This window comes from Protobothrops mucrosquamatus, unplaced genomic scaffold, assembly GCF_001527695.2.
Source record: "Protobothrops mucrosquamatus isolate PMUCROS unplaced genomic scaffold, P.Mucros_1.0 scaffold_176, whole genome shotgun sequence".
NCBI classification, from domain to species: Eukaryota; Metazoa; Chordata; class Lepidosauria; order Squamata; family Viperidae; genus Protobothrops; species Protobothrops mucrosquamatus.
Window position 1 is genome coordinate 430387 of NW_015386252.1, and position 23358 is coordinate 453744.

Consider the following 23358-nt stretch of genomic DNA (forward strand, 5'->3'; position numbering starts at 1 on the left):
AAGAAAGAAAGAAAGAAAGAAAGAAAGAAAGAAAGAAAGAAAGAAAGAAAGAAAGAAAGAAAGAAAGAAAGAAAGAAAGAAAGAAAGAAAGAAAGAGGTTGATACTACCTTACTCATCAAGGCCAGTTGCTGTAAAAAACAAACACATACCAATTGGGCTCAGGCATTCTGTTAAGCCATGGATTATTTTAATTAGTTTTTGTTGAATGCAGCATATCATTGGGTTCATAGAACATGCTAAGCTCAAACTAAACTAAACATATGATAGCTTGGCAAAATCTTTGAACTTAGTTAGTTAGTTAAAATATTGGAAAAATCAATAAATAAGCTCAAAATGTCATTTCTTTAGAATGTTTTTTAGTTATAAATGATGTGGAGAAAAAATTAGCATTGAAAAGCATTTTACTGAAAGCATCTTTCAGTAAAAATAATGCTCAATTCTTGTGCACTGATTAATTTGGAAAAGTAAAGAAGCAATTCCAATGTGTAATGCTGTAGGAAACAATTTTTTAAATAGGACATTTGTTTTGCTTTGAAAGTTTTCTAGTCAAAGGTCCTTATTAGGAATAGATTTTTTTGTGCAGTGTTTTTCACCAATTTCATTTTATCAAGATCTAACAGTGATGTATTTTTTGAATATGAAAAATAAAATAAAATAAAAATAAAAATAGAACGTCTTATCTGGGGCAAAAAAGGGCATTTGGTCTCTTAAGGAATGGCAAATAAAAACACAATTAAACTATTTTCCAGCTTTAATGTTTGTTATGCATATCTTTTTAAGGACAATTTCAGGTTCTGTCAAAATTTAAAACTATTTCCTCAAGATTGAGCAACATTGCCATTAATGAACCAGTTCTAGAGAATAGTAGAGATATAATTTAGAGGCTAATGTTTTTGCATTGGTTTATGGAGTTCTAATGCTAAAATTTCAATGATTGTTTACATTGTCTGATTGCAATAGTTTTTATACTCTCCTCTATCTAAAGTGGAATCAACTGTACAGTAAGGAGAAAAGAAGGAAAAGGTGCATTTTTATTAAGCTCTAACATATCATTGGCTGTCAGGCTAGCCTTGTTATGCTGTCCATCCTCATTTAACTATCCCACAAGATCTCTTAATGAAGTTAAGCCCCAAGTTCACTCCAATAATTCTGTGGCAAGAGTTTGTGCAATGTAACAATTCATCACTTGTCAGGAAAGCACTTTTAGTTTATACATTTAATAAGGGCATCCTCTAGCTTGGTTAATTAGAAGTGAACAGTTTGCATATTTACTAAATGTGGAGTGTCATTGCCACCACGGCCTATTGCCTACATGAATTATTTCTCTATCTGCAATAAACAGCTGGGTAATTATTATTGCCATAATCAGATAAATTCCCTCTGTAAGGCTTTTCTTACATGGCAATTCTTTGAACTCATCCAAAGCTAAGCAAAATTTATGAACTCCAGCAGCTAGCCTGGTTTGTTATACTTTGCTGTCCCTATTTCAAGGACACATGTAGCATCATAAATATTGTATCAATTAAGAGTATAAATGTGATTACCTACATATTATATATTAATATATTTGGTTTATCAAAATAGAGGGTTTTGGTTGTAAGATTAAATTATAGTGATATGGTTATTATAAATTGCAGACAGGAGACAGGATTACTCTAGGGCCTAGAATAAGAGAGCCAAAGTCTTAATCTGGAAAGACAAACAATTGAGGGACAGAAGAAAGATTTCTACATTAATATTGATACCTGTATGGTTGTAGTGCTTTCATAAGCATTTCCTGAATTTTAGCAACAGCCATTTTAGCAGGTGATTAAAACTATTTTATCCATTGCTTTCTAATTACTGTATTAAAAGAATTCAGAGGAGTTGGACAGTTAAGAAATATGAAATATAAATAAATAATAAATAAATTCATTTTATCACTAGAAGCAGTATACTGAATCAATTAATTAATACTATGTACTATCAGTTTTACTTTCTGTTCCTTCACAGTCATTGATGAAACATGCATTCTGCTTTTCCAGTTTTGAATTGTAACTCTTCTCTTGACCCTATTATTGAAGAACAATAAATTTGGGTTCATTTATAATATTAAGCCATATTGTGGTTTATATTTTTCACATAAGGCATAGCATCTTGTTTGAATCCTGGATCAGTAATTGATTCTGAAAACAATATATTTGTAAACCTAGAAAAGGAAGAGGGGGAGAAAGGACTAACCTCCCTCTCCCATTTTCAATACATTTTCTGTGTGTTTAAATATTTTCTTAATAAAGCTGTCAGTATGAAAGTTCTCATGAAAAACTAAATAACTTGATACCATACTTTTATAGCCTAGTGCTTTACATGCATGATTGTAGATTATATTATAAAGCCTATAGGAGCCTATTGTTATAATGGTGATGCCAATTCAATGCAAATGCCACATGAACAAACCGTGGTTCATTTCAGTTGGTACACCATGCTTTGAGTTTGATGCTATATAGCTAATAAAAATTCTGCATCACTTTCTACTCTTGGATCCACGTCTTGTCCAAAGCCTGTCCAAAGCCAGTTTATAGTGGCTAACTTTAGAGGAAAGGTGTCAAATATGTGGTTCACAACACATATGTGGCCTGAGCTACATTAAAATGCAGTTGAGAAATATGAAACAAAATAAAAATATAAGTAATATTACATTTTAAAACTAAATAATAATAAATTTAATCACAAATCACCATAAAACCACGGGATCATAACTCATGAGGAATCCTGCACAACTTCACCATCTTGACTTAACTTCAGCAGCAGAGATTGCTTGGTGTTGCCACAGGGTGTAGCTGAGCTGGAACTCCACCTGACAGGAGTTTTCTCTCTCAGTCTGTGCTGCAGCAGCTGCAAGTGACCTTGATGCTGCAGTTAAGGTGAAGCAGCAAGCTTGGGCCTTTTCCCTACGGCAGTAGGCTAACAGCTAAATCTACATGGTAGCCAACCTGCTCCAGACTTCAGAGTCTCCAGTGCAGAAAGGAGTGCCTTCCTCTAAAACCGGTTAATTTGTCTCCTTTCTCCAAAACAGGGTGAATTTCCTTCTTCCTTCCGAAACATGTTGAATGTGTTTCTCTCTTCCCTCTAAAATAATTTAATTAATATCTGTTGAATGTTGGGATACACAAGTCCATGATTGTTGTTAACTTTATAAAAATTTCCATTTTAAAATCATATCATTGTAGTGTAAATATGTTTAGAATACATCTGTTTTCTGGCCTTAAAAATTTTCTTTCATTACAATATCAAATAAGGAAAAGGAGGGAGGGAGGGAGGGAGGGAGGGAGGGAAGGAAGGAAGGAAGGAAGGAAGGAAGGAAGGAAGGAAGGAGAAATGGTTACCAAATATTGTTTGCAGTTATCAGTGACGACTAATCTATTAGCATATTTATGTGGAACCAGTTTGGTGCAATAGTTAAGGGGTCAGACTAAAAACCAAGAGATGGTGAGTGTTAGTCCTGCTTTGGTCAGAACGCCATCCAGTGACATTGGGACAGTCACTTCTCTCACATTTAGGAAAAAAGAAATCCCAAGTCACTTCTAAAAAAAGCTTCTAAAGAAAGTGCAGAGGGCAGTTGCCAGGAGTCCACAACAACCTGAAGGCAAAACTTTCAAGCATGTATGGGACATGTTATTATACTTTCTATTTTCCATACTTCAAGAAATACATAAATATTTTGACATGGCAATATTGTATGTATATGTAATTTACTCTTGTATTGTGGCACACAAATTTGTACTTGGTTTGGGAAAACTTGCACAAAATATTTTTTTTTCTGCATGCAGCATATCAGAAATTAGAGGGAACATTGCAGGGAGATGATAAGTGTGAGTGTGAGGTGAGGAAGTAGTTTACACAATAATTTTGTATTAGTCCTGGAGGATTTTGTATTAGTCCTGGAGGAAGCTCAAAGTGGAGTTGTGTGTGTGTATGTGTTTATATAAAATACACATATTATTGCAAAAAATGAATCATCTTAATAATACATTTCTTTTTATGTATTATATCTAACTCCTAGGTGATTTCATGTGTCGATATACTAATAAAAAGATGATATAAGTTTAATAAACATCCATTCTCATAGAAGTTAACTATGTGGGCTTCAAATTATTTGCAAAGCATTCATTATAAATAAGATTAAATGTGTGATGCAGGTATTGCTTTTTAAGGCTGGGGATTAATATGGACTTTGGGCCTGCAGGAGCCTTTAGAGTAGGAACAACCAACACATTCATTTATCATTTTAGAAATTCATGGTACTACAAACTTTGAGAATTGCTGCTTAGTTGCCTTTTAGTTCCATACTATACCTTCTTTCCCCATAGCAAATTTTTGCCCCAATATAAGGATGGTTTAAGATCAAACCCATATGAGAGATACATGCATACGCAGACAGAGAGAATGTTTTTAATTCACCTTTATGCCTTGCTGCTATTTAGTAAATAATGGCCAACCATGCAATTTAATCCCATCTCGTCTAGCTCTATAATAGATCAGATTAATCTGCTATAGATTTTCCTAAGTAATTGTCACGATAATTGAACTGTCACAATCTACTAGTTTTTGAGATGGATAGGAAATGTGTGTTTTATATAGAGTGTAAATACTCAGAAATTATTTTGTTTGCAGAACAAAAGCTAAGCAGAAAAATAATATTTATTCAGGTAGAAAAGCAGATTGAAAGAAAACAAAGCTTCAAGAGTTTAGTGAATATTTCACTAGGAGCACTTCAGGTGATCATGTTCTGGATGTCAGAAGTCAGCACTGTATATTGAAACTAATGGAGATAGATTCATGTTCAATAAAAATGGTTTACTAAATTTATATATAAACTTTGCAATTCACATATGACGGCCAATAATTTAGATGGTTTTAAAATGGACATTAGAGTTTATTTATTTAGATTTTAATAGCCTCCATATTGTNACTTCAGGTGATCATGTTCTGGATGTCAGAAGTCAGCACTGTATATTGAAACTAATGGAGATAGATTCATGTTCAATAAAAATGGTTTACTAAATTTATATATAAACTTTGCAATTCACATATGACGGCCAATAATTTAGATGGTTTTAAAATGGACATTAGAGTTTATTTATTTAGATTTTAATAGCCTCCATATTGTAATAACAACAAATGGACTGTACACAAAACAGTAAAAACAGAAGTATCCAAACCATCAATATAAAAATAATGAGAATGCAATAAAAAAAATCATGGCATACCAGGGCACCTCTCTTCCATACAGTCTCACACTGTCCTATTGGGTTCCATCCAGTGGTGGGATTCATATATGTGAACAACCGGTTCTCTGTGTTGATGCCTCTTCCAGAAGTCCATTCTGGACTTGGGCAACAAAAAATTAGCTACCGGTTATGCCAAAGTGGTGCGAACTGGCTGAATCCCACCACTGGTTCCATCCTACCTTAACACTTATAGGAAAAGCCAACTGTTCAACGCTTCAGGAAGACAAGGAGGATAGGGGCCTACTGGATCTCTAAAAGGATTCCACAGGGCAAGGTTAGCAACAGAGGAGCCATGTTTTCCAGGTCCCACTAGTTTACAACTTTTAAAGGGAGGGACCTGATGTGCATCCATCCTATCTGATCTAGTGGGATGCACAGATACCTTCAGATAATACCAAATTATTAACTTCTCCTATGTCATTTAGGACTATAAGGTAATAACCAGCACATTGAATTGCACCTGGAAAAATTGCTGTCCAGAAACAGCAGATAGTGGCAGTCGTGGATTTGAGCAGGACCTTGTATGAAGTGTAGAATAGAAAGCCCTTCTAATCGAAGGCTACCACAAGAACCCATCTAATAGCATTGCAAATGATGTTCCAGTTGGTGATTCTTGGAAACAATACAGCTAATGTACATCCTAGAGGTATTTCTGTTAAGACAGACAGGGTGCCAGATGTTGGGGTCCATAAATTACAAACAAGTATACTCTTGCCTTTCTTCTAAGGCAGGACTTTTCAACCAGTGGTACGGGTACCACCTGCGGTACATTGGCACCTGGCAGGTGGTACGTGACCATCCTAGAAAAGTGGTAGCGGGGAGGGGAATGAGCTGAACTGGTGGCAGCACGCACAAGCCTGAGCGAGAGATGGCTGGAGCTGCAGGGCTGTCAGGGCTCAGCGGAAGCACCAGGATCAGTGCCACTTTCCAACTGATCGGCACTTCTTCGGGGCTGTCAGGGCTCAGTGGAAGCACCAGGATCAGCGCCAGGCTCCAGCTGGACTTCGGCACAGATCCTGGCACTTCTGCTGAGACCAGAAGAAGCGCCAATCAGCTGGAATGTTGCAGCATCTCCAGGGTCTTGTGATTTACATTCAGAAGCTTGGCAACTGATTCATATTTATGATGGTACAGTGTCCCAGGGTCATGTGAAATGACCAAAACCTGCTGCAACCACCCAGCAGAAGGGTGGAATAAAAACCAAACACCCCCCCACCCCACCTCCGCTGCCAATCCCCAACAGAAATGCTCACAACAATGAAAACCTCGAACAGGAGGAAGAGCGCCGCTGGGTGGGCAGGCAGGTGTCTTGCTTGGCTGTGGCTTGGGGGGCACTTTTTTCAGTGCCATTGTAACTTCGAACAGTCATTAAGCGAACTGTTGTAAGTCGAGGACTACCTGTACTTCATCACTTTTTTCCTTTTGGGGGGGGTGTCATCAGGTTTTTGACACCTTGCTAGGCGACTGGTGGTACTTGGATGTTGCCATATCCTAAAAGTGGTACAATGGGTGAAAAGGTTGAAAAGCCCTGTTCTAAGGTGTGTGACAGAAAATGTTACACAAGGTGCTACCTGGATCCTTTTGTTACAGCAGCTGTAATGGATGGCATCTTTTGCTGGGACTATCTTTTAAAACCTGTGAGCTCTTGCTTTATCTTTCTTGGGTCAATGTTCCTTGGAATAGAAATGCTAAGTTCTGGGTCAAGATTAGAATATCTTCAAAAGGACATCTATGGGGTAGAGCTAAATGGATGAACACTCTAAAATATGCCTTTTTTTGTGCCTGTCACAATTCTGTGAAACAGTTTTCCTCTGTTCTCGAAAGATAATCTCTTCCTTGTTGGAATTTAGGAAGAAATTTGAAATGATTTTCTTCCATTACACTTTTCTATCTTAATTCTTAAATCCGGCTTTTAGTATGTTGGTTGTGGTTGTATATTTTATGCTTTTATTGCAATTTTCAGTTTTATGGCTTTATGTCCTTTAAACTATTCCAAGACTCCCAGGGTTTTTGATTTGGACAGCACAGAACTTATATAAAATCACTATTGTCTAGAACCCTTATAGAAAAAGAGAATCCCTCACATTTCTGTATTATCTATCTAGCATGATGTCCACACTATAACTAAATTTATATACTATTTGGTTTCTCAACCAGGTGTTTATTTCCTTTCCTCCACAGTTAGTATGACCAGTAGCTTCTATGGCCAGGAGATAAAAAGAAATGAAGTCCAGTGGATCTGGAGGAACCAGATTGAGGAAGGATGATGTAGTAAATTTATATTTACAGAATTTAGTTCTGCTAATTTACCCCAACAGTATTTGTTTTCCCCACACGCTTTAGTAAGATGGATATGCTTTGAGTCTCTTCCTTGGAGCAATGTTACTGACAGCATACAGTAAGTGAGCCTTTTTCATTGCATCATTTGCTCTCTGGAATGACACCCCTTTCTCCCACCAATACTAGACCTGCTAAGTTTCAAAAAGGCACTAAAATTTGTTTTTTTCTTTGGGCACTGGGCCCAAATTGATTTAAATTTCTATCTGGAAGGATGTCAGAGAAATTTGGGTTCCTGATTGCCTTTTAATGTTTATTGCTGGTCTTAACTATATGGGTTTCTTACTATGGACTTTGTTGTTGTTTATATATTGCCCATAGGTAGCAATATAAATTTCCTAAATAAATAAAATAATTTGGATTTGTACATTCTAATGCTATCCAAAAGTAAAACTATCATTCGGTAGATTGCCTTGGCAGAATTCGAGCTTTATATTGTTTTGGGGGCTAGGGTGGAGGAATAACGTAATATGTCTTTTAATAATTTATCTTTGAGACATTGTGATTAAGAGTTCATGATACTTTAGAACAGTTTAGATATGTTTTGTATGTTGTATGTATGTTCATGTGGGAACATATATATTGTTCTTCCTCCTATACTATGGGTTTAAAGAAGTAAAATCAATGTAAAGAGAAAAGGCTTGTGGATTATCATCAGATTTCCAAGTAGAAAACTGTTGGATACTTTATAAGAAATGTCCATATTCCACATTTGAAGAAAAGCCCTCAATTCTCATACGTAATTAGGGTTAGAGTTATATTAGTTATACATAACAATTTTTTCTTTTGTGTTGTTAAGCACTTCTTTTGGATCGTGTAAGTTTTCACAGTTAATAAAGAGGATTTGAAAAATCTATGAAGAATAGCATAATATGAAAATAGTGTGTCCGTGAATATGTACAGCTATACCTTTGTATGCTTTTTATTAGCTACTCAAAGTGATAGTGGTTGCCAAGACTAATCAGCGGTTAAAAAAAAAAGATAATTACTAAATAAGAGCTATGTGCACCAATGTTGACAGGTGTAATTGTTTAAAAACCTGAGAATGTTTTATGTTTAATAATATTATTGCAAAGTGCTTGTTTTATTCACATTTTAGGGCTGAGCTGTGCTCTTTAAGGACAAAGAAAGGTCACCAGTCTCTCCAACTCCTAGTTCTTTGTCAAAAGTGGACACAGTTAATGAGGTTGATTTGGTACGGCACAAATTCTCAGACACAGATAGAGATCCTTTCAATGAAAACAAATTTGTTTGGCTTTACCAGGTTACTTAGCGATTAATAATAGCCTTGAGATGCAGGTCAAAAAGGTCACTGTACCCACTTGCCAACACAATCTCAAATGTGCAGGAACTCCAGGTCTTCAGGCACTAAGACCCGGAAAGGCTATGCATAAAGTAAAACAGGCTATTTTCCAACTTCTTTTTCATATTAATAAGCAATTTTCAAGAGAAGTGTGGTAAAATGGGGGCCATGCCATTCTAAGTAATTCATTTATTTTGCAATTTAATCTTATGTTGAAAAAAAATTACACTGCTGCAAAAGCAAAGCATGGTGATTTTTAAATGTCAGTACGTTTCATAAGTAACCTTGTATGAAATATTGTATAAGGAACCTTTAACAGTAAGCGGCAACAAAAAATAATAATCCTGAGATCAAAACAGAATAATATGTCTTCTTCTATCTTTAATTCATTTCTGTTTGTTTTACTTTTACCTTGAACATTTGGTGGGAAAATGTGTAAGATTTCTTAGTATGTGTTCATATACTATGCATCATGGGTTAATATTTAATTAAAAACAGGCAGAACAGCATGTATATTTTTAGAGAGTGTTATGTAGTTTTGATAGAATTATTCCCACATTGTGATCTTGACTTAAATATATCTCATCACAGCAGTTGAAATATTTAGATTTGCAACATGCTGCATATGCTCCAGTTCTTGGCTAGACAGAGTTGATTCACACATGTTTCAATATTTGTTTGAATAGTTCTACCACCTGCCATGAGTGTGTAGTTAGCTCCTACAAGTCCCTGGTAAGAGTGAATATTCTATTGAAGTACTATAGTCAGTCTATCTTATCCAATGCCCCCTCAATCTTATATTTCCTTCTAGCTATCAGTATCCTATTCTGTCCCTTTCTCACCAAAAGAACACAAGAGATTTCCAGACTGATGCAGTATTGTGTTATGGGTTCAACCTCTTAAAGAAATATTCAATCCTGTACCTTTAATTTAATTAAAAGCTTTAATTCTTCAGAGCTTTTAAAAAATAAGGTGACATTATTTATGTTTATTCTTTTTGCCTTATTTCACTATTTTTCTATATACAGTACTTTTGAGTTGGGCACTGTGTTAATTTTCAGGGTAGTCTCTCAATTAGAATCCTAGCTTGCATAGAACAATATAGGAATGCTTGAGGTAAACCCTAGCTTTTGTCATTGTTGTAACGTATTGGTCAAACAATGCTATATCACTGACCAATGCTATCCTTATCATTAGTGGGGATTACTGTCTGTAGTATTGCTCCTGTTAAGGCTGGTATTGCTCCTGTTAAGGCTGATCCCATCTGATCAGTTTTTTAAAAAGTATTATGTGCTATAGCTTAATTGACCTATGTCATGATGAGCAAAGCAGTCAATATATGTGGGCCCATTTGGGAATGACCATGACTTCTAAAACATTGCAACTTGGAATGTAAAAAATAAATAAATGGTAAACACTATGAATTAATTAATAAATGAAACAGAAGCCAAGTCAAGGAGGAAATGAAATAATAAGTTTGAATGAAAGTAGTCTGTGGAGTGAAGTTGAATGTATACAGGAAAAAGGAAAAGGTCTAGATGCTAAGGTCAGAAAGTATGAATTGGTATTATCTAGATTTTGGATGGATATGAAAGTTGGAATCTACACTTTAGTGCTAGTTTCATGTTCTAGTGAATTATGATAATGAAGAACCAGAAATAAGGTTTGGAAGAATTTTGCAACATTCTGAATTAGTGTAATGTAATGCAAGTTAATACATAAGGAAGAAAATAATCCTGATTATTTAAATAATGATCTGATAGGTAGGAATGTGTTGAGAAAGTACAGAAAAAGTGATTGGGACATTCAGAGCAGAGGTGTAGCGTGGGGGGTGCAGGGGGGGCCGGCCGCACCGGGCGCAACATCTGGGGGGTGCGCTCGCACTCGCAGCTCTCTGCCCCTGCCTGGCTCACTCACTCTCTCTGCAGTGCTGGCTGTGCGAATCCGATCTGAGCCACCGGGTCGCCGACGCCGCCCACTGTGGAGGGGGGGGTGCCTTGCCCCGGGTGCTGACAACCCACGCTACGCCACTGCTTCAGAGACAAAGGATCAATGATAACTGTGATGGTATCATGAATATGTGCTTAGAAAAAGTCTTTCAAATACATGTTTTAAAAGCACGAGTCTATTCATGCATTCACATGGAAAAGGAAAGAATATGAATTGAATTGAATTGAACCAATTGAACTGAACTTTATTTGGCCAAGTGTGATTCAGAATACAAGGAATTTGTCTTTGGTACAGAAGCCCTGAGTGTACATGCAAAGCAAGAGAACAATAATCTTCATAATAATACCAATAAAAGGGGGAAGTAAAGATGTTAATAAGAAGGATAAATAATAATACTATAACCACTACATGGGTAAATATACATAGACCTTAGCACTGAAATAATTAGATGTTTAGCAGAATGATGGCATGCGAGGGGGGAGGGAACTGTCCCTGTGTCTAGTTGTTTTGACATCCAATGCCCTATAGTGTCACCCTGAGGGGAGGAGTTCAAACAGTTTATATCCAGGATGTGAGGGGTCTATAGATATCTCCTCAGCCCTCCTTCTGGTTGGATGGAAGGAGAGATGTGTGATATTTGAAGAACAATAGACAATATCTGAAGCAACATGTAGATATGGTTTGCAAGGATAAATATCTGAAGCAACATGTAAACGATGGTTTGCAAGGATAAAAAGGCACTGAGAGGTGTGATGTTAGCATAAACTAGATTTGTCTGTAATTTTAATTTTATTATCTCATGCCTTTAATTTCTTTGGCTTAGCATTCTGCATTCTGTTTTCACGCTTTGCATAAATGTTGCTTAATTAGAAAGAGAACAGCATGATACTTATGTATGCCTATGTTCTCTTTGCTTCAGATGGAGAATCACAAACTCCAAGTATACTATACACAATTAGTCTGCAGGGGGGGGGGGGAAGACTTATTTAACTACACTTTCCTGCCTTGATTTTTTTTTGTCCCTTTCACAATTTGCTGTTAAGAATCATAAGAACGTCTGAACCAAGGGGTGTGTAACGAGGGGTACTATATGCAAATGGAAAAAACTGATAACTGTCCATCTGCATACAGTAGAGGACTTGAATACTCCCTATTACAATATATTAGATATAGACAGATGCCCTTAATAATAATGGGATTCTGTTATTAAGTTCTATGGAATATGGATTGCATTGCTGTTTTTAATTGATTTGGAATATGTTGAAGTATTATAAATATTTACCCTACAGGAATTGAATTATTTTTAATACTGCATTTTATGTAAGATGCCCAGAAAAAGGTCATAATGTACTTAATTAACATTTATTAAATCTACATACTTCACTGAACAAAATTTATGTCTTTCACACACAAGGTTAATTTAAATTAGCTCTTTCTTAATACCACTACCAACAAATGTTAATTAAACTATTACTTTGATATGTATGTGTACGGCTATATGTGTGTGGGGAGGGGCATGTCATTATACAGTATTATCAATAGTATTCACATTTAATCTTCAAGACACTTCAATGTTTCTATAAATTTTCTGTACAATATTTTAATTAAAATAGAAAAGAAGTAATGAGTAAAGAGGTAAAGAGAATCTGCAAGATGTCCTTTGATAGTATTTTTAACTGAACTAGACCCTGAATTCATCTGATCAAGGAGCAGTTCTACAATGCCCCTGGAAAGATCTTTCTTAGACCTGCTATTTGAATTTTTCTGCATTTATATACTAGCTATAATGTCAAATTCCCATAGAATACTCTCCTATCTTTCTTCTATTCATTGGGACCTTCCACCACAAAAAAATGGACAGAGGCTTATTGAACAACAGGAGACAGATATTTCCTTGCTTGCAAGCCCTGTATTCACGTCTCTCTAACTGTGACACTTAAGTCTTCTATTTGCTAAACATCTAAAACATGCATGTAGCTGAATCACACTGAAAGGTCAGTCGTTAAAGCACACTAGGATGTGACTGCCTTGCTTTTGTTCTAACAGAACGAGGTCTGCATTGCTAAATCAGCTTAGCAGGTTCTCAAGTTGATGATTTCAATAAACAGTACATGGAGTCAGCATATCATCATTGCAAAGCAAGGCTATGATAAAGACTTTTTTATTTTTATAATCATCTATTTTTCAGAAACAAAAGTAATATGCAAAATTGTTTTGATGCAGGAAAGAACTAGAAGAGTTTGCAGAGATGAAGGAGAAAGAAGAGGTGAAAAAAGCTCTTGAAAGGGAAAAAAAGAAAAAGGATTACCTAGCCCGAAAGATGCATTACCTCCTTAGCACTCAGCAGGTTGGTGTACCTGTCCCTGACAGCTCATGCAAACCACTGGGACCCCTAGCTTGACAAAGATAAACTAGCAGGCTGAATGGGACATGACTTGTTGAAAAGATATCACAAAGGCACTACTTCGAGTTCAATTTAGTGCATTTCTATAGGCGAGAGCAGGTACCATGTCTGCTGCGTGACAGCAGCTTCATAGAGACAGCATTAGCACGGCTGGCAGAAAGAGCCCAAGTCAGCAGTTTGATCTGCTACTGTGATAACACAACAGGAAGGGCATAACCTCACTTTAGAAACTCATTTTGACTGGCTTATTGTTGTGTTATCTCAGTTGTCAAAGGCTAGTTATTAAGCCAAAGAGGTATTTGATTTAAAAAAAAATTAATTGAACTAATGTTTGGATCCGAATTACATTCCTTCTCTGTGGTGTTTAAATTAAATTGTAAGTCTAAGATGTCTTTTAAAAACTTTCTGGGGAGCTCTTTTAGGCCCTGCACAATTACTTTCATTGATCCTTTATTGCTGTTAAAAGTATTCAGACAAATCTAGTTACTCCCTTAAAAATATGTTTCAATTCTGAAGAGCTGTTTTGATATGTGAGGTATTCCTCTTTTTAATCCTGAACTCTTATCAGTGGGAATGAACACGTTCGTAGGTACCACCTACTTAATATTTAGGAAATGCAACACAATTATTTCAGTTTTAATAAGTACATTTATTATTGAATATTAGTGTGTGTGTGTGGGGGGGGTTATAATAGGATGTGCACTTGCTGCTTAACAAGTGTCATTCCTACAATCAAGGATCAATCACAATGCCAAGTGCTTTCATAACCAAAATTGTCTCCCCCTCTTTTTTCTCTCTGTCACATCAATCATGAATAAGTAATGGTGGAGTTTGTTTGTATAAGCTGCATGGCAATTAATTATGGGAAAGTGAACTGATTAGTAGAAATTAGTTATTTTAATTGTAAATTTAGTGAAATCAAGGTTTGTTTGTGAAGAAACAGAAGAAAAGACTAATTAGTACATGAATGTTATTAAGAATGAATTATTCATAGGCTGCCAGAAAGAGCACTGTGAAAATAATCACTCCACAAAAAAACACATCATGTTGTTTTAAAACTTTAACTAGAATATAAAATAACCTCTAAATAGTAGGGAAAGAATGGAAACCTCAGATCAGAATCCTTAAGATTAATGTGGAAATTAAAAATATCTGGTTTTGCATGATTTCAAGAAAAGTTACACAAATTTAGTGTAGTTTTCATTTGTTAGCTGTTTTTGGAATAAACATGCAAAAATCATGATCATGTCTGAAAATATAATGTATTCATTGAGATACTACTTAAGAACTGGCATTTCAAGTTTTAACCTCCCCCCACATGCCCAATTATTTTTGCAAAATTGAAATGTATTACCCATTCACTATTATCTCGTGGACAGCATGTTAATGCAAATATTATTCAAAAAATGAAATTATTTGCATCCATTATAGTATACAGATTTTCTATATTCCTTTATATTACTTTTTCAGTGTGTTTAAAGCTAGTATTAAATAAGCATGAAAAGAAGTTAAAAATAGAATCAAATTGTACTTTGATTAAAACTCGCATTACAAGAGGATGATGCCTGGAGAAATAAATGACAAGCTCTAAAACTTGATACTTATGAAATATTGAGCTTTTAATCAACATTCTTCGTTTATCTGTGGTTTCAATAACTAGTCAAGTAACACCTAACACATCTAAGCCTTCCTTTGTTTGAAGAAAATTCTTTCTTCATGATCCCTGTAATTATGAAGAAACCTGCTATAAAATCTTTTCCAATGTTTTCCAAGTCATAAATTATGTTATCTGCTCCACCTACTGGTTGCCTTGTGCAAGATAATTGCACTGAAAAATGCACCCATAGAGTACAAAAATCTCTTTTTATATACCGGTACCTATTTCTGTTGATTTGACAAGATTTGAAAAAGATAATTTGAATTTATTTATGTTTTTTTTGCTTTTATTAGAGACAATATTTATTAATAAAAATATGAACCATTTTTTCTCACAAACTATTTCTATTTTATTATTTTGGCAATGACTGCATAAAAAGTTTATTTTTATGACAAATCAAATATGGGAAAACAAATAAGCCATTTTAAAATAAAAACAGTAGAAAACACTCTAAATAGTAAACTACACTTTAGAGTTAGGGTTTTCATTAGCTCAACATAAACGAGTATAGCTTTTAATAAACTTTTTGTTCAAATTTTAGATGTGTCTTCAAATATATACAGTTTTGGACCTTGAATGAACAAAACTGAAAAATTAATGTAATCTTTCTTTTTATTGTGTATAGGTGTCTTTCCTAATTTTCTCAGCAAGGTCTATGTTGTAATTCTGCTTTTTAAAAATTTTGACCTATTAAAAATATTGATTCAAATGCTTCTATCAATAGCAGTAATAACATTAGAACAAGAACAAAAATAGTTAGAATTTTAGCTTTGAGGTTTCATTAAGTAAGCTAGACCCTGCATGAGACCTATTTCTAGTACCTTGATTTATAAAACAATTCTATTTATTTTCACTCTGTTTCTGGATTTAAAACAGCTAAGTTGTTTGTTGTAGCTACATTGCCTGAAGTAGGCTTTCCAAATCTGAAAACAAAAATGATGTGCCCACATTGCTTTCCACTTTTAAATAATGCAATAAAAGTCATCAATATATTATACTTAAAATGCTTCATGGCAGTACAGGATATATAATCAGGTAAAATCTAAACTCTGCCCAATTTTGCTTCCTCTTCCTCTCCTGTTTTTGGGAGACTTCGGGGAAATGACTGTTGATCCAATTTTAGTTGATTGCTCACTTTTGAAGTACTGAAAAAATGCCCAAATAAAAGTAAAAGAAAATATGAAGCCTCAACTAAAAAATATGGGAAGACAGATTTATCTTCTAACAAAATAAATAGAATATAAATACAAGGAAAGAGGATATGGAAGCTACATGGAACTGAGTATAGAGAATTAAGTTATAGAACGTCAGAAAAGTATGTGAAGTTAAACTGATGGAAAGTGTAAAAAGGATATTTGGTAGATGAGAAAAAGTATATGGAAGAGAACGATCACTGCAAAAATGGGGCTGAAAGAAAAATATAATGACATGAAAAGGATTATTAAAGAGAATGCAAGCAACAAAGATTTTAAATTAAATGCAGAGTAAAGAAGCAGAATAAATTTAAACCAATTTTTATGGCAATGAAACTTTTGTTTTGTATGGGGAAGAGAGCTAAATGTGGATGTTCCAGTAGAAAGAGTGAAATTAAAAATGAAAGTGATGAAAGAATTTGAGGAAAAATTGAGTATTGTAGACATTTGTGTGGGAAAGAACGTGATATCAAGGATGAAATCAGAAGGATTAAAATTATTTTTAAAGTGTTGAAAAGAAAATCATAAATATTGGAAGGATTTTGAAAAATAGGAATGCTGTAATTATACATGGAGTAACTGGAGAAATGTTAATCTAAAAAAATGAAATGCTATTTCAGCATAATGGCACAAGATTATAATTTTAAAGACTGCTTTTTCTCAGTGACGTTTGAAACATGGACATGGTCATGCAAAATGCAGTTTTCCAGTGTGGATATTTCAATGACATCATGGCATTTTAATATCTAAATAAAAATATAAAATTTAGATTTAATTTTTATTAAGAAAATTTGATTCTAGTTTTATTTCTAGATAAGTAATTGTCACATTATATCCCTTACATAATTATTATTAAATTCAAGAGAAATTTTTAAATATACTGAAAGATATCTGTATATAAGAAATCAAACAAGCAGATCTTAGCCTTAAGCAACAAACATACCCTGCGTGTAACCTGTTCTAGGAAACATTGACTGAACATCGATAAGATTAAACCTGTCTATAGTCATATTTATGAAAATGCTTCTCTTTAGGGGAAAATCAACATTAATAGCCATATTTAGATTGAGTTATAACGTATAACATACATGTAAACAAGTAATAAAACTTTCCAAGATTCTAGGCAGCTCAGAAGATATACTATAAATAGTATAAGTATAAAAATACAGACTTTCTTATCCCTTTTATTACTTGGGATAATACAATTGTAATAAGCATGACAAAAAGTTCATTAAATATAAATATTACCTAGCCAAGTTGCATTTAATCAGAATCCTAGATCAATCCTTAGGTTTTGAGTACAAATGTAAAATGTGAAATTTCCTACAGATAGCAGATTGCTTGGATATTGACTGGAAAAAATCTGATGTCTCTCCATTTTTATATACAGATGTACTGTTAATTTTGTTTATCATTACATTTAAATACTGGTAAAGTTAAAAATTATATTAAAATTCATATAGCTCTAGAACAGGGTGTAAAACTGCCAGCCCGTGGGTCGGGCGCATCCCGTGGAAGTCGCGCTCACCCCATTGCTGCCAATGGCAAAACTGTCTTGATACGTTGCATGACGTCATGTGACATCGCCATTTTGACATGTCTGCTCTAGAATATGTCATCCCTATGTTAATGGTTTTCTTGCTTGCCATGGGAGTTTCTTTTAACAAGCCTCAACTATATCCCTTTCTCTCTTTATTTTCACTTAATCAGTGATCACTTAGACTGCCAATATGCTGGTCTCCTTTCTTCTGATCTTCTTCTGATCAGATAGGCATGATCTGCTGACATAAGGACCTCTCCCATCTTTGATGATTCTCCTATCATATCGCCCAGCTGTAATCCACCTTTCTAGCTGGAGATTAGCAAAATTTTCAGTGAAATTCTTGTGGAGGCATAATTGTAGTGGTTGAAAAACTATCATGCTTTTTTTCCTGTTCTCGACACAAGTAATTGAATGTTGAATATCTGACTAAATTCTGTTCTGTGACAGTATGTTAACACTCTTGACTATCTCCTAACAGCAAGGCAATTATTTGCTGAGTGGGATTTTTATAAATCTCTTGGCAAAAGTATGTCCTGATAATTATGATGAAGTGCATTGGTCAGTGTTGATTCAGTGTTTCCATTTCTAAGAAATATTTCATTTGAATCTCTCTATTCTTTTGCATTTATGTTCCTCTCCCCAAATCTGTTTTTTCTATTTTCTCATACTGTGAATATATACTAAGTAAAACAAATTATATAGGTGTCATGTATGCACATTTTTTCAATCATTGTCATAAAGGCTTTGGTAGCTTTTTAGCTTCAATTCTTCAATATGATCAATATCATGCAGAGGTTTTTTAAAAAACAAAACAAACGTAAACCATAGTTAAGCACCACCTCCCATTATAATGAAAAAGAAGATACTGTAGAGGTTGAATTTGAACAAATAGGAGGATGCAGAATAAGAAAGAGAATGAGATAAATATTACCCTATTTGTTTAAATCTACAATGAATTCATATTCATAGTAAAATTGTATGTGGTGACAAGTGGATTCGGAAATGGAGGTCAAACATTAAGAATTGAAAATATGCAGATCATAATATGTTAACTGAAAGTAAAGATTTAGACTATAGATTTTCACTTACTTGGTGAAAGGAACACCTCAGGAACTGTTCTTAGAAAAGCAAAAATAGATAGTGAAAAATATGGCTTAATAATTATTAAGAAAACTAAAGGAATGTTAACCAGCCTGCTTGGGGTATTTGCATTTGACAATGAAGAAGTGAAGGTGGTATACTGTTTTGTTTTCTGAGACTCAATAATAGATAAAGATAGCATGCTAGAGAAGTAAAGAGGAGATTAATCCAAGGGAGAAAGGCAGTGACAAATTTAGATAAGGGTGAAGGATATTTCTATGACAACAAGGATCAGAATAGTTAAAGCCATGGTTTTCTCAGTGGTAGTATAGAGCTATGAACCTGGGTATTGGGATAAAAGTGAAAGCAAGAACATTTGAATTTGAATTAAGGATTTTGAAAAATCAATAATAGAACCATGGATTGCAAGAAAAAAAGATTGTTCCTTTGAAGCAATGATTAGCAAGCCAAAACTCACATACTTTGAGCATAAATGGAGGATCGCTGAAATATACCTGAAAAAGTTGTGGATTGCTGTCATGGAAGATTTTTATCCATATAGTCACTAGGAGTTGGGTCCAATTTGATGGCATCAAACTTTGCTACAGATCCCAGGTGCAGTAATTCTTACTAACATATAGACAGAAGTTACTTATAGGATTTTATTGCTTGGTTGTGGTTCAAGTCCTAATTGACTTGAATCCAGAGGAATACCTTCTGACATATTAAACTTTTGTTGTGCTATTATCTTTAGAACAGCAATATTTTAAATTTCTTTACAGGTGGAGAGACGCAATGGCTCAGCGGTTAAGATGCTGGGCTTGGCAGCTGGAAAGCTGATAGTCTAAGTTTGAGACCCAAGTGCCACGTGATGGGCTGAGCTCCCATTATTCATCTCAGCTCCTGCCAACCTAGCAGTTTGAAAGCATGCAAATGCGATTAGATAAATAGGTACATAGAAGTAACAGTGCTTTGTTTTTCACTGCATACACTGCACTCCAGCGTGATGTCATGCTGGCCACTTTTATTTTTCCCCCAGGATTACGGGGTTGCCTTCTACAGCTGCAACTTGGTCCCATGAAAGCACACATTTGGTTTAAGAAGTTACAGATAGGTGTCGTATGTATTCTGAAACATGTTGCATTTGAATCTGAAGCGCTATTCAATCGTCATAGGAAATCAATTTGAACTTTTCCTCAAATGTTATTTTTTCCTTCCCTCTTTTTGGCAACTTAAGGAGCGCTCCTAGCAATGAGCTGGCATCTCTTCTCTTGAGTGGGCCTGTTACATGGTGATCTTTCTTTAAGATATTCATTGTCTTCTACACTAGATGATGGAATATTAAGTGTTGCAAACATATTTTCCTAGACCTCTATATGCAGGTCTCCACAGTCATTTAGATATCAGTGAAACTTGATTCACTACTTTGATCTCATACTTTAGAATTCCACCACAAGCCCACTGGTCACATTTGGCCCTGGACAGCTACTAATGCAGCCACACAAAATTATAAACTTTTTAACATTATTATGTGATATATATACATGGATCCAAGGAATTATAGGTTAATCAGCTTAACATCAATATATGGTAAAATCCTGGAAAAGATAATCAAGAGGAAGATTTGTGAGAACCTACAAAGTACCCATGAATGAACAAGGTGATTAGTAGAGCCAGCATGGGTTTGTTAAAAACAGTCTTGGGCTCAATACTCTTCAATATCTTCATAAATGATCTAGAAGGGATAGGAAACTCCTCAAACATTCAGATGACACTAAGCTGGGGAAATAATACTTTGGAAGATAGGCTCAGGATCCAGAAGGATTTGGGCAGTGGGTTCTATCCAACAAGATGCAATACAGTGGTGAGAAAAGTAAGGTCTTACACTTAGGCAGGAAAAATCAAATGCAGAGGTACCTAATAGGTGGTACCTGGCTAACAGTATTAACTGTGAGAAACATCTAGGTGTCCTTGTGGACCACCGCTTAAGTATGCCATGTACTGCAGCTGCCAAAAAAAGGCAATGCAGTCATGGGCTGCATCAACAGAGAGATAGCATCAAGATCACAAAAAGTGATAATGCTGCTTTATACTGTACTAGTGAGGCCACACTTGGAATATTGTGTACAGTTCTGATCACCATGATGCAAAAAAGATGCTGAAACCCTAGAAAATGTGCAAAGAAGAGCAATAAAGCTGATAAAGGAACTGGAGATTAAACCATATGAAGAACAGATGAGGGAGCCAGGTATGTCTAGCATATACACATACTGTATACAGTATGTAAATTTTATGATCCTAGTGAGAAGAACATCTCAACTAGTAATACCTATTTGTAGTCACTGTTGGATCTTGCAGTTATGATTTGGAATGACCAAAACAAAAATAAAAAAAGAGCAAGAGAATAACTTTCAGAAGATATTCTTCGCAAAAGAAATAAAAACTCTCCACTTTGCAAGGTATTTATCTCCAGTTCTGGGGATGAAAAAGTCAAGGTATCCCATAGGGAGTGAAGTGGCGTTTTGTACATGTCTTCAAGCTGAGATGCTATTATAACTGTTGTGATCCCTTTAAATCTCCCTTTCCTCTAATAGGAGAAGAGAAGTTAGGCGTTATGATTTGTGAGGCTTAGGAAGGTGGGAACAGGCTCTTGTCAAACAAACTAAGATGGAAATAAAAATATCAGTAAGAGCAGATTAGTCTGTAGAGTAGTTTCATTTTGCTATCTGTTTTTGCTTCTTACCCTTGTTTTCTGGTAGGTGACTTATCTTGCACAAAGAAACAAACTAACGATAAACTTTTAGAGTCACACATAAATAGTTCATGGTTAAAACACATAAATGATCAGCAAACTATTACAATGTTCCATTTTTAAACAACTGAGCTGGAAAATAAAGAAAAAACTTTTCTTGGATAAATTTAGATAAGCAAACCATAGTTAGACAAGCTATTACATGGTTAAGCCTTATAGGTTAATGTCCTATTATCCCAGACTAGTTACAGTAGATTAGGTCTGTATAAAAAAAAAGTCTTTTAATTGCTTAGTTCCTTCCACATATAATACAAGTATGATCTGTTCAGTCTGAATTGGCTACTTTGATGTTCTGCCAGCATTTAATTAATTGCTATGTTTTGAGGAAGAAAGGCTTCTATGAATGCTTTTTAAAATGTATTTTAAAGCTGTTGTTAAGCACCTGTTAGAATTTGCAGTAGCTAAAGTTTTTATGTATGTGGACATATTTTTGTCCCTGAATCAATTGATTGCATACTCAAAAGCTCTCTAGACTCTGCCCAATTAGCAGAACATTGGAGAACTGGTAATTCTGCTTCTAGTATATTTCTGTATGCTGGGCAACCATCAGCTTAAACATATTCTTCCTAATACAGTATTCTGTTTTTAAACTGTTAATAATCCTTATGTATCAATGCAAATATCATAATTCTTTATTATCATCAAAGGGAAATTAGGAACTTGGATCCTTACAAATTATCTACTCAGTTTGGAAAAAAACCATAGGAGTGAAAATCTTACACATTATATCCATTTAACCTGGTTCTTTCCAGCAAATCCTTTCTTTTTTATTTGCATGCCATTCTCATTACCACGATTAAAATTATATGAAGAAAGCAAAATGAAACATTAAAATGATTCAAAATATTAATGTAATGCTAAGGATGGCTGAATAACAAATGATACATTTGCTCATAAGCTCAGGATCTGGTAAAATTAATAATGCTTATGGATCATGCATGGGTGAAGAGAAAATTCTAGGGCAGAAAACTAGAAATAGTTTCTGTAGCTCCATGTTTCTTTTTCTAGTGAGTCAGAATCATAGGGGTTTTTTTTTAAGTGAGGAGGGAATACCAACAGAGCTTTTACACCTCATTTACCATATTCACTACTGTGCGCTATTCAGCAGAAGACTGTGCTTCAAGGAGGTCAGTAAGAAGCTATTAGCAGAGTCTTCCCCAGAGATTTCTTTGGTCTTATTGAGTTGGAAGTTAGCATGACAGTACTGCAAATAACTCAGTTGCAGGTTTTTTAACTGTTAGCACAGATTTCCCTATAGTGTTTGTCACTTCAGAAAATTATTCCTAAAAATGATGTCTTAGAAAGCTAAGTTTGACAGGGGCTCTTGTGAGAAATGCTTGGGAAGACATGGATACAGAAAAAAAAATGTGTCATGTTCTCCCTACGCTACTTGGGACTTTATTGTAGCAGGTGATGGTGGTGGTGGTGGTGGTTGTTGTAGATAAGCTATAATTTTAATTAGAAAGAATAGGAATAGGAAACAAAATGGCCTTGTAGATAAAGTGATCCATTAAGAGCTGGCCCTTGTTCCTACTTAATCTTCATATAGGCTGATTTACATGTTAAACTATAGAAAATGCTGGCTTGTTGAATAAACCAGCTTGATGGGTTTGCACTTAGCCCAGGCCAAACAAATCAAACTGTCGCTTAGCTAATCCATACAAAGATGGAATGTGAACAATGGGTAAGTGAACCAAAAGAGATTCTTCAATGTTCCTGTGAATAATTTCACAGAAACATAAATTCAGTTTTGCTAATGGTAAAAGGGTAAATTAATCAATATGGATTATTATGAAAAGGATAGCCAA

At 34.9% G+C, this 23358-nt stretch overlaps 1 protein-coding gene across 1 annotated transcript in view; it reads left to right on the forward strand.

Moving 5' to 3' along the window:
- SPATA17 (spermatogenesis associated 17) overlaps positions 1 to 23358 on the forward strand; it is an 80502-nt gene that overhangs the window by 19176 nt on the left and 37968 nt on the right. Inside the window, exon 6 of the mRNA XM_015822534.2 lies at positions 13085 to 13208. Within this exon, the coding sequence (XP_015678020.1) occupies positions 13085 to 13208 (124 nt within the window). The remainder of the gene's footprint in view (positions 1 to 13084; positions 13209 to 23358) is intronic.